Source organism: Acinonyx jubatus, chromosome X (assembly GCF_027475565.1).
Source record: "Acinonyx jubatus isolate Ajub_Pintada_27869175 chromosome X, VMU_Ajub_asm_v1.0, whole genome shotgun sequence".
In the NCBI taxonomy this organism is placed as follows: domain Eukaryota; kingdom Metazoa; phylum Chordata; class Mammalia; order Carnivora; family Felidae; genus Acinonyx; species Acinonyx jubatus.
The window spans coordinates 86,869,151-86,892,287 of NC_069389.1; the positions used below are offsets into that span (position 1 = coordinate 86,869,151).

Here is a 23,137-nt window from a genome sequence, read left to right on the forward strand (position 1 = left end):
CCACATCCATCAACCACTTGCCTCATCCATACCACGGGGCTGATGGCTGTCCCTCATCTCACCACAGCAGAACACTGAAGCAGAAAAAACAGCAGACATTGGGCACAGCACAGGGGAACTGTGCAGAAAACAGGGTAATTAAGCAATGGTATGTGTGATGAATGTAGAAACCACCGACCCCCAACCTCCTTGTACAAGTTCCCCCAGAACACTGGTCGTTCAAGGTTGACCCTCCATACAAGAGATTGGAAGAGACTTCTCTGAAGGGGGCTGGCCCTAGAGGGGAACTCCGAAGATACTGACATGGGGTTTGCCAAATGGTGCGGCCAAAATCACCTGATAGCAAAGCTCTTTTCATAAGCTCCACCCACACTTTCAGACCTTCCAGTCAGCTTTCTAGTACTTTCTTTTTTTTTAAATTTTTTTAAAAATGTTTATTTATTTTGGAGACAGAGACAGAGACAAAGTGCAAGCAGGGGAGGGAGAGCAGAGAGTAAGTCGAGATAGAGGGAGACCCAGAATCCGAAGGAGGCTCCAGGCTCTGAGCTGTCAGCACACAGCCCAGCATGGGGCTGGAACCCACAGACTGTGAGATCATGGCCTGAGCCGAAGTCAGACGCTTAACCGACTGAGCCACCCAGGCGCCCCTCTAGTACTTTCTTCTTAAATGAACAGGCAAGAATTGTCAAACCTTTAAAGAACAGAGAAAAAAATCAAGCATCAAGCAGGAAAAAGCAAGTAGTTGTAAACTGGCTCTGCAGAATACAGAAAGCTTAAAAACTTAAAAAAAAAAAAAAACCCTACCACTCACTAACAGAAAGCTTCAAAAAAGGAACGTATAAAAAACAAACAAAAAACTCCAGCTCTTAGACATTGTTAACATGCTATTTTTTATTCCCTTCCTCTATGTTCATCTGTTTTGTTTCTTAAATTCCATATATGAGTGAGATCATATATTTGTCTTTCTCTGACTTATTTCACTTAGCATAATACACTCTAGTTCCATCCATGTTGTTGCAAACAGCAAGATTTCATTCTTTTTTTCCACTGAGTAGGATAAAAAATGACAGGGAGGCAAACCATAAGAGACTCTTTCTAAAAAAATGTTTTGATGTTTCTTTATTTTTGAAGAAGAGAGAAATAGCACAAGTGGTGAAGGTGCAGAGAGAGAGGGAGACACAGAATCTGAAGCAGGCTCCCGGCTCTGGGCTGTCAGCACAGGGCCTGACACGGGGCTCAAACTCACAATCTGTGAGATCATGACCTGAGTGAAGTCAGATGCCCAACCGACTGAGCCACAAGAGACCCTTATATACAGAGAACAAACTGAGGGATGCTGGAGGGGAGGTGTGTGGGGAGATGGGCTAAATGGGTGATGGGCATTTAAGGAGGGCACTTGTGATGAACACTGGGTGTTGTATGTCAATGATGAATCACTAAATTCGACTCTTGAAACCGTTACTACACTATATGTTAACTTGGATTTAAATAAAATTAAAAAAAAACTAAAACCAAAACCAAAAGAATAGCCATTTACTGATAGTGAACTGTGTTTATCATTAAATATGTCTTTGTTTGAAAAAAAAAAAAAAGAAATCATAAACACAATAGCAGAAATAAAAAAAAAAAATCAGGAGTTTGAAAGAGCCAGGAGAGGAAATCTCCCATACAGAATTTTTTAAAAGATGAAAAATAGGAACACAAAGAATATTAAAGGATCAGCCCAAGTGATTCACCATTTGAACAACAGACGTGAGAGAGAGAACAATGAAAATGGAAAGAAAGAAGTCAATGAAATAACTCGGGAAAATTTCCCAGAACAGATGTACATGAGTTTCTGGGTTGAAATGGCCCTAGCACAATGGATGAAAACATACAGCAAAGCTCAGTCATGAGATTACAGAGAACATGGAAATTTTATGAGCTTCTGGGGGGAAAAAATCAAGTTCTAGGGAAGGGGTGGGAGAAATCAGAATGCCCTTGAACTGCCACAGTAATACTGGAAGCTTAATGTCAGTGGAATAATGTTTTCAACAGGGAGGGGACATGTTCTATCTAGAATTCTACATCCAAGCAAATGATCAGTTGAAGGTCTCAAATGTACCTCCCATATATCCCTTCTCAGTAAGCTACTGTGGGATGTGTTCCATCAAAAAGAGGAAATAATCCAAAGAAAAAGACATGGGATACAGGAAACAGGAGGTGCAACCTGTGATTAAAGGTGATGGGAACTCTCAGGATGATAGTGAAGTTAGATTCTAAGTTAATGGAGGGATAGTCTTAAGGTAAAGGAAGGTGAACGATCTAGCTTGAAATTGGTCAGAAGGTTCTAGGAGATACTTCTTCCAGGGATGAAGACTTATTCGAATTCTTATTATCTGCAAACATTGAAAGGAGATATATGGACACTTGGTGGAGAGACTGGGGTTAAATCCTTAGAAAACCAAGCAAACGCATGAGAGACTTCTTATGAGCACTATGGGGTTCAAAGTGCAGGAAAGGAGAATTCATCATAGCTCTCCTCCACACGTTTCAGCCTTGACTAGCATAGTTATTCTAACTGAAACTTACTGATTTGATTACACTTCTATACTGACAGGATGGGAAGTGTGCCCCTGTATCGCGAGAGGTCAATGGATAAGGACAAAGCAGAGAGGTAGCAAAACACGCACGCTATTTAGATACAAGTCAGTAAATACCAAAACAATCCACTAAGAGTCAAAAGTGGATGGGCCGCCTGGGTGCCTCGGTTGATTGAGCTTTCGACTCTTGATTTCGGCTCAGGTCATAATCCCAGAGTCGTGGGATCAAGTCCCAAGTTGGGCTCCATGCTGAGTGTGAAGCCTGCTTAAGATTCTGTCTCCCTCCCTCCCTCTTTCCCTAAAATGACATCATTTTTTAAAAAGTGGTTGCCTCTGAGGTAGAGGAAGCAGGAGGAATGAGGGCAGGGGATGGCTTTCTTTCACAAACTTGGTAGGGTAGTGAGCTTTAAACCTATGCTTTCCAAAAGTGGCTTGCAAATTCCCTAGAGGTGTGCTAACAGAATGAAATTAGAGATTCAGTTCCTCAGTCACACTAACCCCTTTCAAATGCTCAGTAGCCACACGTGGCTAGTGGCTACTGTAAGGGAGAGGAGAGATCCAGGACATTGCCAACTTCACAGAAAGTGCTGTTGGACCGCAGTATTTTACAGGGTTGGGAAATCAATAGGGGGCATCACAACCAGAATTTAAATAAATGAAATAGAATAGAAAGTTGGTGAGCAAGTCATTAATACTGTTTTTTCACATAAACAAACAGTTTCACAGAATATCGCTTTACGTACATGTCAGTGGGTGTGCACAGCTTTGTGAATCACGGTAAAAAAAAAAAGTTTGAAAACCCTTCTTTAAATTATGTGTACAGAATGCGGATTTTTTTTTTTTAAACAAGAGAGTGGCAGACTCCTTGTACCTAGCAGAATCCTCACTTCTTGTGATGGCATCATCCACAGCCTCATTTCCTTGAAGGAAACTTTGGGACCTAGGGCATCATTAAAAAAAAAAAAAAAAAAAAAAACAAACCACGGGCATCTGGGTGGCTCAGCCGGTCAAGCATCTGACTCTTGATTTCAGCTGGTCATGATCCCAGGGTCCTGGGATCAAGCCCTGTGTCTGGCTCCATGCTGAGCAGGAAGGCTGCTTCAGGTCCTTTCTCTCTCTCTTTCTCTCTCCCCTTCTGCCCCTCCCCATGGGTCACACTAAAATAAAATAAAAAAACAAAGGGTATCTTTTTTGAAGTTTGGCCTTTGTATTTATTTTTTTAATATAGGAAGAAGAAAGGCTAAGAGGATATTTTGGGATTTGCCCATAGTTACAAAGCCAGTGATAGAATGAGCCAGGTCTCCCTCACTTCTGTATCCAGAACTCTCCACAGTCTTCAGGGACTGGCGATCCTTTTGGGCCGGAGTATGTTGATATGTTAAACAACCTGACTGACAAAGATTGGCTATAATGATGATGATGATGATGATGATGATGATGATGATGATAGCTAACAAAAGCTTACTATGTTTCAAACATTTTACCTGGACTAACAAGTTTTAACCCTCACAACCCCCCTGTGAGGTAGATCCTATTATCAACCAACCCCATTTGTTCAGATGGAAGAATGCAGGGGAGGGGTGTAGATTAACCTGCTCACAGTCACCCAGCTAGTGACCAGACTGAGGCAGCCTGGTTCCAGGGCGCTAACACTATATGACAGACACCCTCATAGAGGTGCCTGGTTGGTTCAGTCCATGGAGTATGTGGCTCTTGACCTCGGGGTTGTGAGTTCGAGCCCCCATTGGGTGTGGAGATTACTTAAAAATAAAATCTTGTGGTGCCTGGGTAGTTCAGTCAGTTAAGCGTCTGACTCTTGATTATGGCTCAAATCATGATCTTAGGGTTGTGAGATCGAGCCCCGTGTCGGGCTCTGTGTTGACAGTGGAGCCTGGTTGGGATTCTCTCTCTCCCTTTCTCTCTGCCCTTCCCATTGCTCACACTCGTGCTAAATAAACGTTTAAAAAATAATAGTAATAACATACACCCTCATATAACTCAGATAAACTGACTTCCTAAATTTTAAGTAGCCTAAAGATAACAGTTATCATTTATTAGCACCTACTAAGAATCCACACTGACAGGACTGTGTTTTGTTCCACAATTAGCAGTGTTACAAAGGAGGTCTACTCTATGAACTGTATCAATGTAACAGCTTTGGGTTCCAGCTGTCCAAACTAATGGATGGGATTTACACAGGCCAGGTTAGCTGCTTAATGCAATTCCATAAACCTACATTTGAGTAATTTTTATTTTAATGTTTATTTGTGTGAGAGAGAGAGAGACAGGGCGTGAGTGGGGTAGGGGCAGAGAGAGAGGAAGACACAGAATCCAAAGCAGTTTCCAGGCTCTGAGCTGGCAGCACAGGGCCGGATGAGGGGCTCGAACCCACGAACCGCAAGATCATGACCTGAGCCGAAGTCAGTTGCTCAACGGACTGAGCCATCCAGGCGCTCCTACATTTCAGTACTTCTTAAATATGCATTTAAAAGTCTGGCTAACAGGGGTGCCTGCCTGGCTCAGTCAGAGGTGCCTGTGACTCTTGATCTTGGGGTTGTGAGTTTGAGCCCCATGTTGGGTGTAGAGTTACATAAATAAACAAACAAACAAACAAACAAACAAACTTTAAAGAAGAAAGGAAGGAAGAATGGGAGGAAGGGAGGGGGAAGCAAGAGAGAGAAGGGAGGGGAGGGAAGGAGGGAGGAAGGAAGGAAGAAAGTCTGGCTAATATTCTGGATTTTTATCTGCAGATTTTTATCTTGGCACTTCATTAGGCACAAACTGGCTTGATATGGATGGTTTTATTTCTTAAGATTCGAGTGCAAACTTAAAAACAAGAACAAACCAAGTTTTTCATTAGGAATAAACACAAAAATCAAAGTAACAATCCTGCGATCGTGCATTTTTAACAGAAAGTACAAAATATGAATACATTATCATTTGTAACTACATTTGAAAATTAAAATATTTCTCTCCAAGTTCCAAATACCACACAATCATTAACCTGTCTTCTTCTTGTCACCTCAGAGACATTTGTCATGTGCTATCAGGAAAACATAGGCAAGGATTATTATGAATCAGTCTTTATGCCCCAAAGAAACATTATTCTCCTTAACTTCTGACTCTTTGAATCATTCACCTGTATCTCAGTTTTGAAAAGCCATACAATTATATCCTTCCACTCTAGGAAGAAAAACAAGAAAGCAATACAAGTATCAAGGAGGCAAGATATTTTCATGTAATTAAAGCAAAAGTCACAAGTGTTCGATTTAGAAATATACAGAACTGTAGTAAAATCTTTAAGTACAACTTCATTTGATGGCTGACATGTCAGAATAACAGTGAACAATTTAAATAGGTATAAAAATGTAGGATTAAAATCTTTAGCCTCAAATACTCGAAAAGTCACTATGAACATGGAAAGACCGGTTTACATAAACATGTATATATATATTTTTTTTTGAGGGGGGGGATGAAAAATCAGGGGGTAGTGGCATCTCCCTGGTCCCTTAACAATATTTGGATTTTCCCAAAGAATTAGCAGCACCCAACTTGAAGTGTTAATTCCATGTTTCTAAAGGACCTATACAACAGATTAGTTGGCAGTGTTCTAGCTTTCTGGAGATGGGAATGGGTCGGGGTGAAGACACTGGGGTATGCATGCATTCACATATTTAAAATCACCATTCCAAATGGGGGGGGGGGGCGGAATTCACATATTGAATAAAAGATCTAAGGAAATCATCCTTAAAGGATCAACAGTGGGCCAGAACAGCAGAAGCTGACCAGTAGTCTACTTGATGATGATGGTTATTCACTCTTCAAAGGCAAGTCGGGAAGAATGACAATACTCACATACACATAACTTCAGAGAGTGCTTGCCTTGAATTTGACATTGCAGAACAGTGAACAGAAATCTCAACAAAAACCTTCATTCTTGCTTATAACAACACCAGACTATTTTTTCCTTTTCACCACCATATACAGAACATTTAAATATTTTCATTATAAATATCTTAGAGCAAAAAGAATGTATTTTGTTTCAGTGGTGGCCCATGTCTGTACAAAGCAATGTCAGCAACATATATGTATGTATGTGTATATATATATATATATATATATATATATATATATATAATGATTAAGAAAAAAGTGCAAAGAATAACAGTATTAAGAAGTTTTGCTTTTTACAGTAACTATGGTTCAAGTGTGAAAATCTATCAGATGTAGAATCCCAGATCTTAATGAAAGATTCAAAAAGAAGCCCGCATTGCCAAGTTACTGCACAAGTTATCAGTCCCTTATTGAGTATCTTCCCTTTTCCCTGATCTAGCATTTCCAGTTTCTCAACTCTTCCCACAAACAGGAAAATAGGGGTAACAGTGTATCCTTCCCTTTAACTTCCCCAAACTCCTCCGAGCAAATCATTCAGAGATTCAAACAAAATACTGGGGAGGTCATTTATCATCACCCGCTTTGCTCAAATTAAAGCTAAATGAATCAAATCAGCAACAGCAAGCAGACCTTAAATTACAAGGCTAATTTAATATGAGTACACTTTCAAATCAATCCCTGTTATCAAAGATAAATCCAGAACTGAAATCCTTTCCCAGGTGGTAATTCTAATGTATTTCATCACCTTTTTGAACACAGAAAATAAAAATACTTCCTGTTAAAATGTGATTTCACTTTTTACCATTTTACCCATGGTCTCAGTCCTTTCTTTTGAACAAACCTAGAAAGACAGCTCTCGACATTCTTCAAAATGTACTTTACTCTTAAGTCGTTCCAATAATTACAGTTACTGATTTCAGACCTCTGAGTTTCCAAAAAAAGAAAAAAAAACAATTTCCCTTTAAATATATCACTAAGTAATTTTTGGTGCATTTAATGTTGTTGTATTCAGACTTCAGGCACTGTAATTATTCACAACATTACAATGATTCTATGTCTAACCTACGCCAACAATTATGAATCCTCAAATGGTTTCCAAGGTACTGTTTGATTCTGTAGATTATATTATGATTGAATTTTGCCTTCAAGATAAATTGTTGGAAGAGAATTTTAAAGCCCTGCAACACTTCTGCTTTGAAGTAGTGTTAGTACATATTTCTTTTGTCATACTTAATATTTAAGCTTCTTCTGAACTAGGAAGACAGTAGACATTGGAAGATGCAAATTACCTCAAACTACATTCTACACCAACTCCAGTTTATTTTGTTCAACATTCAATATTTTCCTTTAAGAGAGCAAGCAGATGGTAGGCTAATTTTTAAAAACAGAATTTTTGCTCTAAAATTAATGACACAGCTAACGGGAAACAACTTTTCGATTTCAGCTTCATGAGAACTAGGCAAAAACTAAGTTAAAGTAGACTCCGTGACTATTTTAATCACTTTGGGTTTCTTTCTTTCTTTCTTTTTTTTTTTTTTTTTTTTTACCATGTCTTTAGAATGATACGCCCCTTACATTCTAACAGACAGCTCAATAAGGCTTAAAACTCTAGAACTGAAAAACCACCAGACAACCTCCCGCACACCTGTAAATGACAGAGCAGCATTTTATTTGCCCCCATACATTCGCTCAATGTCTTTGAGGTAATGGTTCTTCAGTTCCTTTCTCTTCAGTTTGAAAGCATCAGTGACCAAACCAGTTTCAGGGGTCCATGGCTCTGGACTCAAGCGGACCTTGATAGGAATTTCAAATCGCTCCAGATTCACTGAAATGAGAAAGGTAGGGGGGAAGGTGGGAGAGAGGGAAAGAAAGGGGAGATGGGAGGGAATAGTTAATTAATGATTCCGGTGCCTTCCAATTTCATCGTAGAGTTCTCAAACTATACCTGAATTGTTTCAGTTGAATACAGTTTTAGCCTACAGAGATTTTATTCTACCATATTCCTACCATATGTAGGAAAAGCCTTCAGAGTCTTCCTATTCGTTGTTTCTTCTGTCTGCGATGGTCTTCCCTTTTGGTAGCTGCATGGCTCATTTCCTTACTTCATCCACGTGTCTACTCAAATGCTACTCCTCGGGAAGGCTTCCCTGACCCTTCAGAACAGATGTCCCCGTACCCTCTTTGTCCATCCCTTGGCACGAGATTTTCTTCAAAATACTTATCGCCACCCCACACATCATGTATATTTGTCTCACCTGCTAGAACATAAGCTCCATGAAAGCAGAGTTTTTGTTTCGTTCACTGCCATCCACGGGGCCACATTAAGAGCCCTCAGGAAATACATACGTATGTATTTATTCATTCTTCAGGGACCTAAACCGCTAGCCAGCCGTTCTTCTTGAGCTTTACTATGCATTCAAATTAGAATCAAAAGGGGGATTGTGAATTTCACACTTAAATGGTCTCAAGAATTGAGGTGGCATATACTGCACCTGAGTTAAACAACTCAGCACATGCTGAGATGTCAGAGCACAGAAGAAAATAAGGACACAGAATCAATCAATAGAGTACTCAGTAATTTTAAATTCAATTACATTCCATCAAGTTATTATTAGTACAAGCTCATTCCTAAAATCCTGAAGGCCCATTAACAGCGATGTTAATCTACAGATGAGCTTTATTTTTTTATTTAGAGAGACAGAACACGTGTAGGAGATGCAGAGAGAGGGAGAGACAGAATCCCAAGCAGGGTCCTTGTTGACAGCGAGGGAGCTCCCAGATGAGGTTTATTTTATATGCAATTATTTAAAACAGCAATTTTGGGGCACCTGGGTGGCTTAACTGGTTAGGCCTCCAACTCCTGGCTTGGGCTCAGGTCATGATCTAAGGGTTGTGAGACTGAGCCCCGTCAGGCTCCATGCTGGGTGTGGAGCCTGCTTAAGATTCTCTCTCTCCCTCTCTCTCTGCCCCTCTACCCCTTGCTCATGCTCTCTCTCAAAAAAAAAATATTAAAACAGCAATTCTGAAGGAGCACACATCTGCATGTTTAAAAACTACTGCTAAACAGCCTAGGTGACTTTAGAAACAACTTGGTTTCAGTGACAAGCACAAAAAGAAATCAAACTCAGGGATGTTTTTGACCTACTACCAGTCCTGAGTTTTTCAAAAGCTGGATTAAATTACTGAATTTCTCATTAAAATCAGAGAAAAATATAAACTGGAGTGTGGAAAAATAATCTTTCCCATTACACAGAACCAAATCCCTAAAAGTAATACCTGAACAGGAACATGAAACTTGCCCAAATTAACCAGGTCTGCTCTGTTGATACATTACAGCTTAGATATGGGGGAGTGCCAGAAATAAGCCCATCTGTTCCCAAGGTCACATCTGGATGTTAAGGATACAGTTACATCCTCAGCTATAGATTTGGCTCCCAAACCTTTTATTTCATAATACAGTAAAACCTTGGTTTGCGAGCATAATTTGTTCCGGAAACATGTTTGTAATCCAAAGCACTTGTATATCAAAGCAAACTTCAAGATCCATTGGCCCAGTTGTGATCATGTGACGTTCAGCATCACGGACTATTTGCATTGCAAGACATCGCTTGTTTATCAGGTTAAAACTTATTGGAAATGTTTGCTCATCTTGTGGAATGGTCACAGAACAAATTACTGGCAATCCAAAGTTTTACTGTACTTCCCTTATTTACATAAGTCCTATTCCGGAAACACTGATAAAATCAGGACAAGGTAGGCATATTGTTTCAGTTGCACACAAGCAAATTTAGGTATATTTATAAAAGTGACTCTATTTAATCTTCATGAACTAAATTCCTGTTCAAAGGGGGAAAAGGCTACATTCTGGGAAATGTACATTTTGGGAAATTTCATTTTGGGAACTCCTAAATATTATCTAGTAACACAAGCTTCAGAGAACAATGGGTAATACCCCAGTTTCTTATAAACAGGATACACTGCCAACAAGTGAGAAAGAGCAGGGGGAAGAAAAAACAAACAGGATTTTTACACGTGGCATTTTATATGAATTACCTGCAACATTATGAAATACAGCCTGCAGGTGGAAGCAAATATTGTTGGGTTTTTTGTTTGTTTCCCTAGCCATTGGTAGTTGTCAAATCACTACAAAACTTTTCAGTTTGTATTCTTATGATAGGTAACCTGAAAGCAAGCCCCACTGGGGTTAATGAGGTTGAAACTAACAATTAATTTAAAGCTTGTTCTTCAGAGACGTGTTTCTCCCTAATCAGCTATGGTTTCTTGCCAGACCCCACTAGCAAACCTGATAGATGTCTCTGCAGAGGCATAAACTGAAGGTCATGGATATGGCTCCAGCCTGTGAACAAGCATTCCTTCCCCGAGATAATGAGCTTGACACCGATCCAGTTTATACTGACTCACAGAGCATGCACCTAGCCCCTCACCTTGTCCTAAGAGGACCTCCTGAAGGTTGGGGCCAAATTTTGTCTCCTTCTAATGGTAAGTCTGCACCGCAAAGTGAACATGGGATGTATGTTACTTATATGTGCAAGCTCCATCTTTCTTCATTCAGTTAAAAGTTTCCCAGCCCTTTTCATCAAGGTGCATGTAATCCCAACCCGTATGATTATTTTTTAATAATTTTGTTTGAGAGAGCGAGTGAGCACAAATGGGGGAGCGGCAGAGAGGGAGACACAGAATCTGAAGCAGGCTCCATGCTCTGAGCTGTCAGCACAGAGCCCGACATGAGGATTGAACTCGTGAACTGTGATATTATGACCTGGGCTGAAGCTGGACGCTCACCTGACTGAGCCACCCAAGGTGCCCCCCAACCTCTATGATTATTAATAAAGAAAAGAAAAGAAAAGAAAAAAGAAAAGAGAAAAGAAAAGAAAAAACCTTGTCCTGTCTCCCTTCAGGAAGGCAGATTTGAGGCTTGCCCTTCTGTCTCTTTGTTTGGCTGCCTCTTAAACCCTTTCCTTGCTGCACATTCAATGTCTCAGTGATTGGCTCTGCTGAATGTCAGGCACGTGAACTCAAGTTTGGTTACAAATGTGGTGAGCCAGCCAGGAGCTCATTGCACATGGTTTGTTGGCTCCCAGCCGGGAACAGGAGTCTGATGATGAGTCAAAGCAGCTGCCTAGCCTCCTTGTCGCAGGGACAGTTCCTGGGGCCCCAGCTTGACTGGGCACCGGACCTTTGCTGCTTAACTTTTGCAGCAATAGTTTTGGGGTTTGGTTTGGACAGACCTCTCTTGATGAGTACTTCATGTGGGATGGCATGTGAGCTTATTTCTTCCTCCCGTTCAGTTGCCTTCAAATAGGGGGTTTTGGTTTGGCTCTCTTAGCTTGAGTAGGAAGCCATGTGGTTGAGTCAGTAAACCTCTGACTTTTAAGAAGAACTAGCAAGTAGGAAGCTGTTTGGTTCAGTTGGCGAAGTCCCGACTTTTGATGAGGAACCAACACTCTTCTGGGCTTTATTTATTGTGTTTCTTGCTGCAGTGTTTGGTATCTTTCGATCAAATGGGCCACATGCTAATTGGAAAATTGGAAATGACTAATCAGTTCCCAAATGCAACCCTATGAGCTGTATTTCCCCCAAACTTGACAATGTTTCATTATGAACCCATGAAAAGGGGGAAAAAATAGAGGCACGTGGGTGGCTCAGTCGGTTGAGCATCCAACTTCGGCTCAAGTCATAATCTCACAGTTCCTGAGTTGGGAGCCCAGTGTTGGGCTCTGTGCTAACAGCTCAGAGCCTGAAGCCTGCTTCAGACTGTGTCTCTTGCTCTGTCTTGGCCTCTCCTCTGCTGGCGCACTCTCTCTCAAAGATAAATAAACATTTTTTTAAATTAAAAAAATGATCTTCTTTTTGCAACATGCAACACTGCTTGGCCACAATGTTCATTAGACTCTGGAGAAAAATAATGAACTAACAGACCCAGAAATTATAATGTTATCTTGCAATTAGCTTTGTTCTGTAAAAGGGAAGAAATGGGATGAAATACCCTATGTTCAGTTTTTTAGGATGCTGTATTAGAATAAGCCCATGCAGAAGAAATGTAATATTTTATTTCAACACACAAAGACAGACTTGGAAATTGGGCTTTTAATGTCCTCTCCACAAATATTAGTAAAACAAAGGCTGTAAGACTTTGTTTGTATCTTGTGTATTTGTAGGTGTGTCCATAGATGTTGTAAATATATATTCTCTACCTCTGGGTCGTACTGTTAAGATTAATTTATAAAAGAGCTCTATTTAGTTGGTTTATAGGCAAGAGCTTGCTAAGAATTGGGCATTCTTGGGGCTCCTGGGTGGCTTAGTCGGTTGAGCTTCCGACCTTGGCTCAGGTCATGATCTCACAGTCCATAGGTTGGAGCCCCATGACCGGCTCTGTGCTGACAGCTCAGCCTGGAACCTGGAGCCTGCTTTGGATTCTGTGTCTCCTCTCTCTCTGCACCTCCCCCACTCACACTCTCTCTCAAAAAATAATTGTTAAATTTTTTTTTAAAAAGAACTGGGCATTCTTAAAACTCAGAAAGATAGAAACCAACCCAAATGGTTTTCAAGTTCACATGATCTGCAAAAACAGTCAGTATTAAAGCTAACTTAAGGTTGTTTGTTTAATTAAAATGGACATGTCTTTCAAGTTGCCAGCATTAGATGTAAAACTTTTATTCTGCCTGCATTTACTTAAGTCAAATAAGTTGATAGGATCTGTTACAATTTTTTTAAAATATGCCTTGGGAGAATGACTGTGATATCTTATAAAGTTTTTATGGGTGATCAAAATATAATTGTTGAGAGCAAGTAAATTAGGATAAAAAGGTTTCTAGGTAAACTTTTAAATAGCTTCCAAAATCTTTGGTAACTTGAAACCTTAAAGTTAAATTCATTAAATATCCAGATCATTTCCAAATAAGAGAAAATAATAAAACATTCCTTACCGACCATAGGTTTATGCACTTTTGGTTTCTTTATTACAGAGAATCTAAAGATCAAGTGGGGTCTCGGGGCACTTGGGGGGCTCAGTTGGTTAAGCATCTGACTCTTGACTTCAGCTCAGGTCATGATCTCATAGTTTGTGAGACTGAGCCCCGCATCAGGCTCTGCGTTGACTGTGCAGAGCCTGCTTGGGATTCTCTCTCTCTCTCTCTCTCTCTCTCTCTCTCTCTGCCCCTCCCCCAGTCATATGTGCTCTCTCTCTCTCAAAAATAAATAAACTTAAAATAAGACAAAACTAACAAGATAAATTGGGGTCTCTTAGTAAACATGTTTTGTGCTTTATTAAGAGATTATACTATGAAAAGTCATAGGTTTCTAAAAATTATTAAATAAACTCATAAATGTGCCGAGCTAAAAAATTCTGGTGTAAGAGTCAGTTCACAATTGGTTACTATTAGTTTTCACTAGAAACTGAAGTTTATAATAGTTAAGAATTCTAATAAATGTAATTAAGACTACTGGAAAAGGGGAACAAGTCTGTATGCAAAGAAAATGGTGTACAAAAGTGTTGAATCACTGTATCGTACCCCTGAAACTAATATTAACAGTGTATGTTTACTATACTGGGATTAAAATAAAATTAAAAGAATAAAAATAAACCGAAAAAAAAAAACAAAGGAAATGGGATATGTAATTTTGGTTAAAAAAAAAAAAAGTATGAATAATGTGAATACATTTTTGTTGAGGGAAAAGGATTTTGTCCTAAAATAATGAGACTAGTTATTTAAAAAAAAACTGAGGAAAAAAAATCTTTTTTTTTTTTTTTAAAGAGAGAGGGGGTTGTGGACAGAGAGAGAAAGAGAATCTCAAGCAGGCTCCATACTCAGCATGGAGCCTGATGCAGGGCTTGATCCCACGACCCTGGGACCCTGACCTGAGCTGAAATCAAAGGTTGGATGCTCATTGAGTGTTGTATGTAAGCCAATTTGACAATAAATTATATTAAAAAAAAAGAGTGGGACACTCAACGGACTGAGCCACCTAGGCGCCCTGGAAAAAATCTTAATGTAAAAAAAAAAAATTATGGAGGGTTTACAAAGGGAAATTTTTGAAACAGAATTTTATGTGTGGTCAGGACTAAACTTGTAATAAATGAGTTTTAATATTAATAGTACACTAGTATAAGACTGGAATTTGTTTTTTCTCTGTGTTAAGATAACAAAGTTTTCTTAGATTGTTGGTATGCTCTTGATAGAAAATTACAAACAAAGGTTTTCTTCATCTGCCTGGGAAAACAATTTCTATGTTTTGTCTTTATCAGGCCATTGAAAATACTTAAGAAAGCTGAATCTTCTCCATATTGAAAAAGCTAAGTTTTGCTAATGCCTATGCAACCTTCTGTGTTTACCTTTAAAATCTCGTATTGTCATCTTGGTTAAACAGATAATTATTAAGTTTTGTAACGATCTGTAATCGTATTTTGGTATGTATTTTAAAACGTTCTGATATTTTTGACAAACTTCTCCAAATTCAAATTCTAAATGAAATCTTTTCAACCAATTAGGCTTATTTATTTGGTTTGTCAAATTACACAAGAAGCATTGCCAAATAAGTGCTGATAAACTTTTTTTTTTAATTTTTTTTTAACATTTATTTATTTTTGAGACAGAGAGAGAGAGAGAGAGAGAGAGAGAATGAACAGGGGAGGGTCAGAGAAAGAGGGAGACACAGAATCTGAAATAGGCTCCAGGCTCTGAGCTGTCAGCACAGAGCCTGATGTGGGGCTCAAACCCATGTACCGCGAGATCATGACCTAAGCCGAAGTCAGACGCTTAACCGACTGAGCCACCCAGGCACCCCAGTGCTGATAAATTTTCTTAGGCTATACTGTGTAGATAAATGTTATGACTGTTCCAGAAATTACATAAAATTCCTAAGGTTTTGATATGTCCTGGTATAATGTCATCATTTGTAATTCTGATTACTGAAATGTTATGTGTTACAGAAGTAACCAAATTTGCCTGTCAATTGCATTATAATAAACTCTTATCAGATTTTTAACCATGGCCAATTTTTACGTCTTTTATCATTTACAGACAGTTATACTTTTGCTCAGATGCTTTTACAAAAGCATCCTGCAAATGTGTTTCATCATGAGAGAGATTCATAAAAAAGACTTTCAACAATTACAGGTTTCTGATAACCTTAAGATCATAAAACTAACACTGGTTAAGAACCCAGAAAAACTGGATTCAAACAGAACAAAAACAACATGGGCCTGAAAGAACTGACAAAGAGGATTATATTTTTTATGACTCTTGTTTGAAACATGCTGGCTCTCTAATGTTGGCTCTTCCAAATTAAAAAAAAAAGCTTTTTTTTTTTCTCTTAAGCTAACTGGTCTATAGCAATTTGATGAATTATACCTTTGTAAGCATAATCGAAACATTTATCTTTTCCTCCCCACTTGGTCCCCCCAAAATTCAAAACTCCCAGTGATTATTCTTATTTTCATGGCAGTTACAATTGTTTGCTGAAGTTCAATAAGAATCTGTTCTCCTTGTAATAAGACACTACTGGAAACACTGGTTGTATTACCAAGGCTTTGACTGGAAAGTCATATTTGAGGGCAACATGCACGGACCCGAACAGGACCAGACAGCTTAAAGAACTAAGGTTCAGGGGCACCTGAGTGGCTCAGTCAGTTAAGCATCTGACTTCAGCTTCAGGTCATGATCTCCTGGTTTGTGAGTTCGAGCCCCATGTTGGGCTCTGTGGTGACAGCTCAGAGCCTGGAGCCTCTTTCCAATTTGGTGTCTCCCTTTCTCTCTGCCCCTCCTGCACTTACTTTCTCTCTCTTTCTCTTTCTTTCTCAAAAATAAATAAACATAAAAAATAAAACAATTAAAGAGCTAAGGTTGAATTTATGGATCCAATAGCACCCCTGGGAAATATCACCCTGATACCTTGCTCACAGAGTTCCCTGCAGCCATTCCAGGTGAGTGAAGAAGTCACTTCCTGGCAGGTGCAGGAACCTCAGGATATCTTGGTGGGGCCAGGGGGAAACCTCAAGAAGGGAGGAATTCACCCAAATCTATAGGTGTTGCAGGCAAGTCTGAGGGCAATTATTTGGCTTGGCTTCTTAGCTTCAAGAGGCTCTTCAAAGTTCAACTCTGGGGCACCTAGGTGGCCCGGTCAGTTGAGCATCCCTTGATTTCAGCTCAGATCAAGCCCCTCATTGGGATCCTCGCTGAACCTGCTTGGGATTCCTTTTCTCTCTCCCTCTGCCCCTCCCCCACTCGAATGTGGGTACATGTGCTCTCTCTCTAAAATAAAAATAAAAAGTTCAATTTGAAACTTCCTTATGAAAAGTTCCAGCAAAGCAGATTCAAAAAGAACATATATGGCCAATCACTATTCTTGCTGCACTTATGTAAATAATTAGGCCAAGTTAAAACTGGATTTATTTTACAAATAAATTTGTCTAAATGTGGCAGATCTTTGATGGAAATAAGGGTGATTTAGACAGAAAAATTATGTTTCAGTAATACAGCTTTGTGGATGTTACATGCTAGTTCTAATTACCTGTTTTTTTGAGTGTTTGTTGTTTCCCCACAAAACTGGGCTGGATAGTCAATTCTTCTGGTTTCCTCGGATATCTAGCCATGACTGTTCAAACTAAGGTTTCCAATTTTCTCCCACTCCCTTGACTTGAAATCATTTAAAACTAAAACTGGGGGCACCTGGGTGACTCAGTGGAGCATCCAACTCTTGATTTCTGCTCAGGTCATGATCCCAGGGTCGTGGGATTGAGCCCTGTGTCAGGCTCTGCACAGAGCATGGAGTGTGCTTGAGGTTCTCTTTCTCTCTCTCTCTCTCTCTCTCTCTCTCTCTGCACCTTGCCCAAGTTTTCTCTCTCTCTCTCTCAAAAAAAAAAAAAAAACAAATAACTAAAACTGCCCTTTTCCTCAAGCGCTCTGAACTGAAGCTAGACTGCTCAAAGTAAACTTCAGAGAAATTGCCACAATAGCTCATGTTTGGAAAATCTTCTTACCTATTGCTGTATCAAGGCCACCCAGAAAGGTCGCCAAAGACATCTGAACTACAAACCAGGAAAATCAGACTGCCACTGCCTGCCCTCACTCCATCCAAAGATGCTTCAAGCCTGGGGACGCCTGGGTGGCTCAGTTGTTAAGCATCCAACTCTTGATTTTTGCTCAGGCCATGATCTCACGTTTCATGAGTTCGAACCCTACATAGGGCCCTGTGGTGACAGTGTGGAGCCTCCTTGGGATTCTCTTTCCCTCTCCCTCTCTCTATCTTTCTGCTCCTCACCACCACCCCCCACATACACACACTCTCTCTCTCAAAATAAATAAAAACTTTAAAAAAAATGATGCTTCAAGACTGACATCTAGAAACCTTCTCACTGGCAGCACTGGGTTTGTAATTTGCTACAACCACCAACAAGGGGTTTTCTTTTGTTTCCATAGAAATTCCACTTAAAATTAATTACTTGCTTGCTTGCACAATATAGCCCTAAGTTTGAGATCCTGCTGGCATGACTGCCTCCTGAAATGGGACAAGTGTTCTAACTGAGCTGACCTTTTCTCAAGAAAGACTGGTTCATGCGATATGGAGCAAACTTCTTACCTAAGGTCCAGAACAGTTGAACCCCGGCTACTAGTGAACCATGTTGATCTGTGTGATGTTTTTCTAAGAAAAATCTTGGTCAAAGGGGGTATCTTCCCATTACTTCTAACCAGCCCTGGGTTAGCCATGCCTTGGCAGTTGGAAAATAAGAGAAATCTACTTATTTAAAAATTAGGTTTCCCTTTCTCTATTCGCAATCTCAATGAAACCAGTTATTGTACCAACCCTCTTAAACGTTTTTATCAAACAAAAAGGGAATGAACACCAGATGGGAGTTACCTGCCTGGTTACCAAGAGGACAGATTTTGACATCTGTCTGGGAAAACATTTTTACCCTGGAGGGGAATCAGAGCTCATGATCAAGAATCTTTTCTATCACCTTAGGCATGCTCACCAACAAAACTGCTGTTGTTGTTGTTGTTGCCCAACAAAAAAGAAAATAAACGTGTTAGCCAAGGTAGTGTTTGATAAGCACGCTGCTTTAGACTATGCTTGCAAAACAGGGTAGGATATGTGCCAGTGCTAACACAACTTGCAGTGTTTATATAATGCTTCAGATTAAGAACAAACTCATTCAGATAAAAGCAGAGAGTAAGCCACTTGGCTACAGTACATTTCCCCAGAGGGGTCTAGAGAAATTGATTTGGTTAGTGGACTCTTTCCCCAGATTCCTCAAAGGATTAGGTCAGTGTCACAGGGAATACTACGATTTGGGTTATCTATACTTTACATTAATTAGATAATGTAACAATCAAATATGCTTTCCAATGTTGTTTCAAAACAATCAAAAAAGGAACTGATATTTTGGTCATGCCAAATGTACATGTTAAGTCAAGTACCAGGGAATATTTCCAAAGGGGTACAAAGTTGCTTCATTCCTCAAATCCAGAAGCTGTGCCCTTTTGCTGCAAGAAGCAGCCAGAGTGGCCACTGTCCCAACTCCTTCAAGACACAAGAGAAAGCGAACCATGCCCATAAGGTTAATGAGGTTGAAACTAAAAGGAAATTTGAAGCTTGTTTTTCAGAGATGTGTTTCTCCCTAATCAGCTATGGTTTCTTTCCAGACCCCACTAGCAAAACCGCGAGATGTCTCTGCAGAGGCATAAGCTGAAGGTCACAGATATGGCTCCAGCCTGTGAACAAGCATTCCTTCCCTGAGATAATGAGCTCGACACCCAATCCAGTTTATACTGGCTCACAGAACATGCACCTAGCCCCTCACCTTGTCTTAAGAGGACCTCCCGAAGGCAGGGGCCAAATTTTGTCTTTTAATGGTAAGTCTATACCCCAAAGTGAACATGGGATGTGTATTACATGTATGTTTGCCAAATGTGCAAGCTCCATCTTTCCTCCTTAAAAGTCATAAGTTTCCCCACCCTTTTGATCAACATGTATGTATTCCCTGGCACTATGATAATTTAAACAAAAACGAAAGCAACAACAACAACAACAACAACAACAACAACAAAACAACAACCACCAAAAAACCTTGTCCTGTCCCCCTTCAGGAAGGTGGATTTGAGGCTTGCCCTTCTGTCTCCCATTTTGGCTGCCTCTTGAACAAACCCTTTCCTTGCTGCATACTCGATGTCTCAGTGATTGGCTTGGCTGCATGACAAGGCACACAAACTTGGGTTTGGTTGCAGACCTCACACTTCTATTTAAAACATGAAGAGGCCCGCTATAAAAGTTGTGTGCTTTCAGGCAGTTTTAGCTGAACACAGTCAAGACTATTTTATACTTTTTTGCCTTAAGTCTCTGAAATTATAACTGGAAGCAAAAGGTTGGCAAGATAAATATTTCGTGGCACAGAAAAACTAGGACTTATACATTTAAGCTCATGATTACTGTATATTTTCCAAATCACTGATTGTTCAATTTCATGCCTCAATCTAGGAAAGTTATGGGGGTCCTGCAGATCCTAGAACCTTATTCCATTTTTCACCTGATTGTGATCCAGGTTGACTTTCCCCATTATTGCTTTTACACAATGAAATACACAATGACAAATTATTCAAGTCGCATTTTACCCATTAGTACATTCAGCGGGTGACTAAGAATAACAGCCTATTTGCTGAAATACTTTTTGAAATACTACATGAAAAAAAATTCTGGTAGCCTGGTGATAACAACATAAAAAGTGTGATATGTCAATAATACTATAACTGACAAAGCCATCTTTGAGAAAAAACAAAACAAAACATTAAGCCCCTGTCTTTATGGTCATAAAGCAACTTACCTTTCAATCTGATTATGTTAACAGGCATCTGTTATGTAAAACTTTATAGTGTCCACAGTTAACTACAAGCATGTTCTTCTTGGGGAAAAATAGTTTTTCAACTTCCACCCAGTAGCTACTATTACAAACCATATTTTAAAGCCAAAATGGAACCTAAGTAGTTAATTAAAAAAAATAAATTATATGTAGCCTAGTTAGGGAAATAGGAGTGCTTGTGTACCTCTGATAAAGGTATAAACTAGTCTACAGTTTTTATGGGAGAAGAGGGAGTTATGTGACAATGGAGAGGAAAAAGCCTTTTAAAAATAGACATTTTCTTTGACTCTGAAATTCCATTTCTAGGGATTCATAGTAAAAAAATAATTAAAAAAATAATTTGAGTATGTAAGATATGTGTTATATTTGTTTACAGTGCAGGACAGAGGAACTCACTTAAAAAGTCCAACAAAGACTTAAGCGGATACCTTGATACTGGAATACTATTTAGCTGTTAAAAATGAAATGCAATTCTGTATCTACTGACTTAGAAACAGGTCAATGATGCTGATGGGTTGGGTATGTTTACCAGAATGTAAGGTCACCACCCAAAATAACTACTGTAATCACGTGATTTTTACTTCCTCTTTTATAATTTTCTGTACTGTCCAGCATTTTACAATGAATATACATAACCTAATCAGAAAATGATATTTTCACTTTTTAGGAGGGGAAGCAATAAGGTTAAAAACTGGGTTAATTTAAAAAAAAAAGAAAATTTATTGGGGCACCTGGGTGGCTCGGTCGATTAAGCATCTGACTCTTGGTTTCAGCTCAGGTTATGATCTCACGGTTCGTGAGTTTGAGCCCCGCTTTGGGTGACCTCGAACCCTGCTTCGGGTGAGTCCCAATTCTCTCTCTCTCTCTCTGCCCCTTGCTCACTTGGATCCTCTCACTCTCTCTCTCTCTCTCTCTCTCACTCTCAAAAAAAAAAAAAATTAGGTTAACAGCCTCCAATTAAGCATGAGGAGTTCACAGTTTCTCTACGTTCCCCTTGGAAAATCATGTAAACAGTTTAAAATAATTTTTAAAGTGAAAAAGTTATTAACCACAAGGAAACACCTGAAAGGAGAGAAAGAGGACACTGGATGAGAGTTCAACAAAATTTTGGAAGATCTAAAGCAAGCAAACTAGCAGTAACTGACGGGGAGCCGAGAGAGCTAAAAGCTAACGGCCAACAGAGGACACTGACAAGAGGCAAATGGACCCCCTGAGCCCATGCCTCTGAAGACAGAGATGAGGGATATGCTGAAGAAAGAGGGTTGGCCCTCAGCTTGCACAGGGGACAGTTCTTCTCCCTGATCCTGCTCTTCCCCAGCTGGGCTGGAGACAGGTTTTCTTTTCGGAAAAGCGAACGAGAGAAACTCTGGACTCCAGGACACTAGGTACAACAGAAGGAAGGAGTAAAGCTGAGACGAAAAGGATGCTGTGGGGGTAAGAACCACCCACCCTGCCCCCAGCCCCATTCCAATTTCCTCTTTTTGGCTACCAGAATAGGCAGTGAGGCTAATATCCTCCAGGCAAGGGACTGAAGAAGTCTGCTTTGTAGAAATGGAATGACTCAAGACACCAACATCTGAATAGCCTGTTGGTAAAGCCCAGTGAGCTTTCCAAACAGTATTTTAGTGCCTCGTTCTCAAATATGAATGGACAGACAAGGATCTGCAGATATAGGAAGGCTGTGACCAAAACAAGCAGGAAGTGGAACTTGGAGGAGATAGGCAATAACAGGAGAAGAATCCTTCATAAAAGGAGTCCCTTGAACATCCTCGAAGGAATAAGAGACAAACACACTGACTGCATTCATGAAAGAGCAACAGGGTGCTACGAAAAGAACATGGAGGAAATGGGAACGAGCTCTTGAAAATTAAAATTCTGATACTGGAAATGGAAACTCCAATAGCTAGAAGAAGTGATAAAGTAGAGAGGCTCTGGGGGCGCCTGGGTGGCTCAGTCATTTAAGCATCTGACTTCAGCTCAGTACAACAGAAGGAGGGAGTAAAGCCGAGTAAAGGAGGGAATAAAATTCATGGTTCGTGAGTTCAAGCCCCACATCAGGCTCTGTGCTGACAATTCAGAGCCTGGAGCCGGCTTTAGATTCTGTGTCTCCCTCTCTCTCTGCCCCTCCCCCACTTATACTCTGGCTCTCAAAAATAAACAAACATTAAAAATGTTTTTTAAAAAAAGTAGAGGGACTACGCCAGAATGTAAAACAAAAAGGATGAGATGGAAAACAAAAGATAATAAAACCAGAGGATGAAAGCAGGTGGTCCAACAGTCACAGAAACGTAGTCCCAGATAAAGACACAAAGAATCTGGATGGGGAAAAACTATAAAAATAAGAAGGAGCAAACAGACAAAAAAGATAAATGGGTATTTCCCAGAACTGAAGGGCAGAGATCTCTAGATTGAAGGGGCCCACACCAAGTTAGTATCCACAACAATAAATGGTAAGAGATCCACACCAGGGCACCTCATCATGAACTATCAGAACAAAGATGGACCATTCCGAGCACAGGCTGGGTGACCAGTCAGCAGGGATGGTTGTAACATGCGATAAGGAACTAGACAGGTTATTCTACTCTACGATATTTAAGGATCTTTCCGACATACAAATACATTTATATATGTTTCTATATATTTATTATAGTATAATACATAATGTATATATAATGTATGTGTATATATAATTTTTTTCAAGAGGCAGGTTTTTAAGGCCCTGTATTTTATCATTAAAACAAAGAAATAGACGTCTCAAGGAGACTAATGCACAAGACATCATTAAATG

General features: G+C 39.8%; 1 protein-coding gene across 8 annotated transcripts in view; it reads right to left on the bottom strand.

The window, feature by feature from the left end:
* Positions 1–5,364: 5,364 nt before the first annotated feature.
* The window catches only part of ACSL4 (acyl-CoA synthetase long chain family member 4), an 86,765-nt gene continuing 68,992 nt past the window's right edge, over positions 5,365–23,137 (bottom strand). For all 8 annotated transcript variants that reach the window (XM_053201539.1, XM_053201538.1, XM_053201536.1 and 5 more), the window contains one exon: positions 5,365–8,301. In XM_053201539.1, coding sequence (XP_053057514.1) covers positions 8,144–8,301 — 158 coding nt within the window. In that variant the 3' untranslated portion in view covers positions 5,365–8,143. The remainder of the gene's footprint in view (positions 8,302–23,137) is intronic.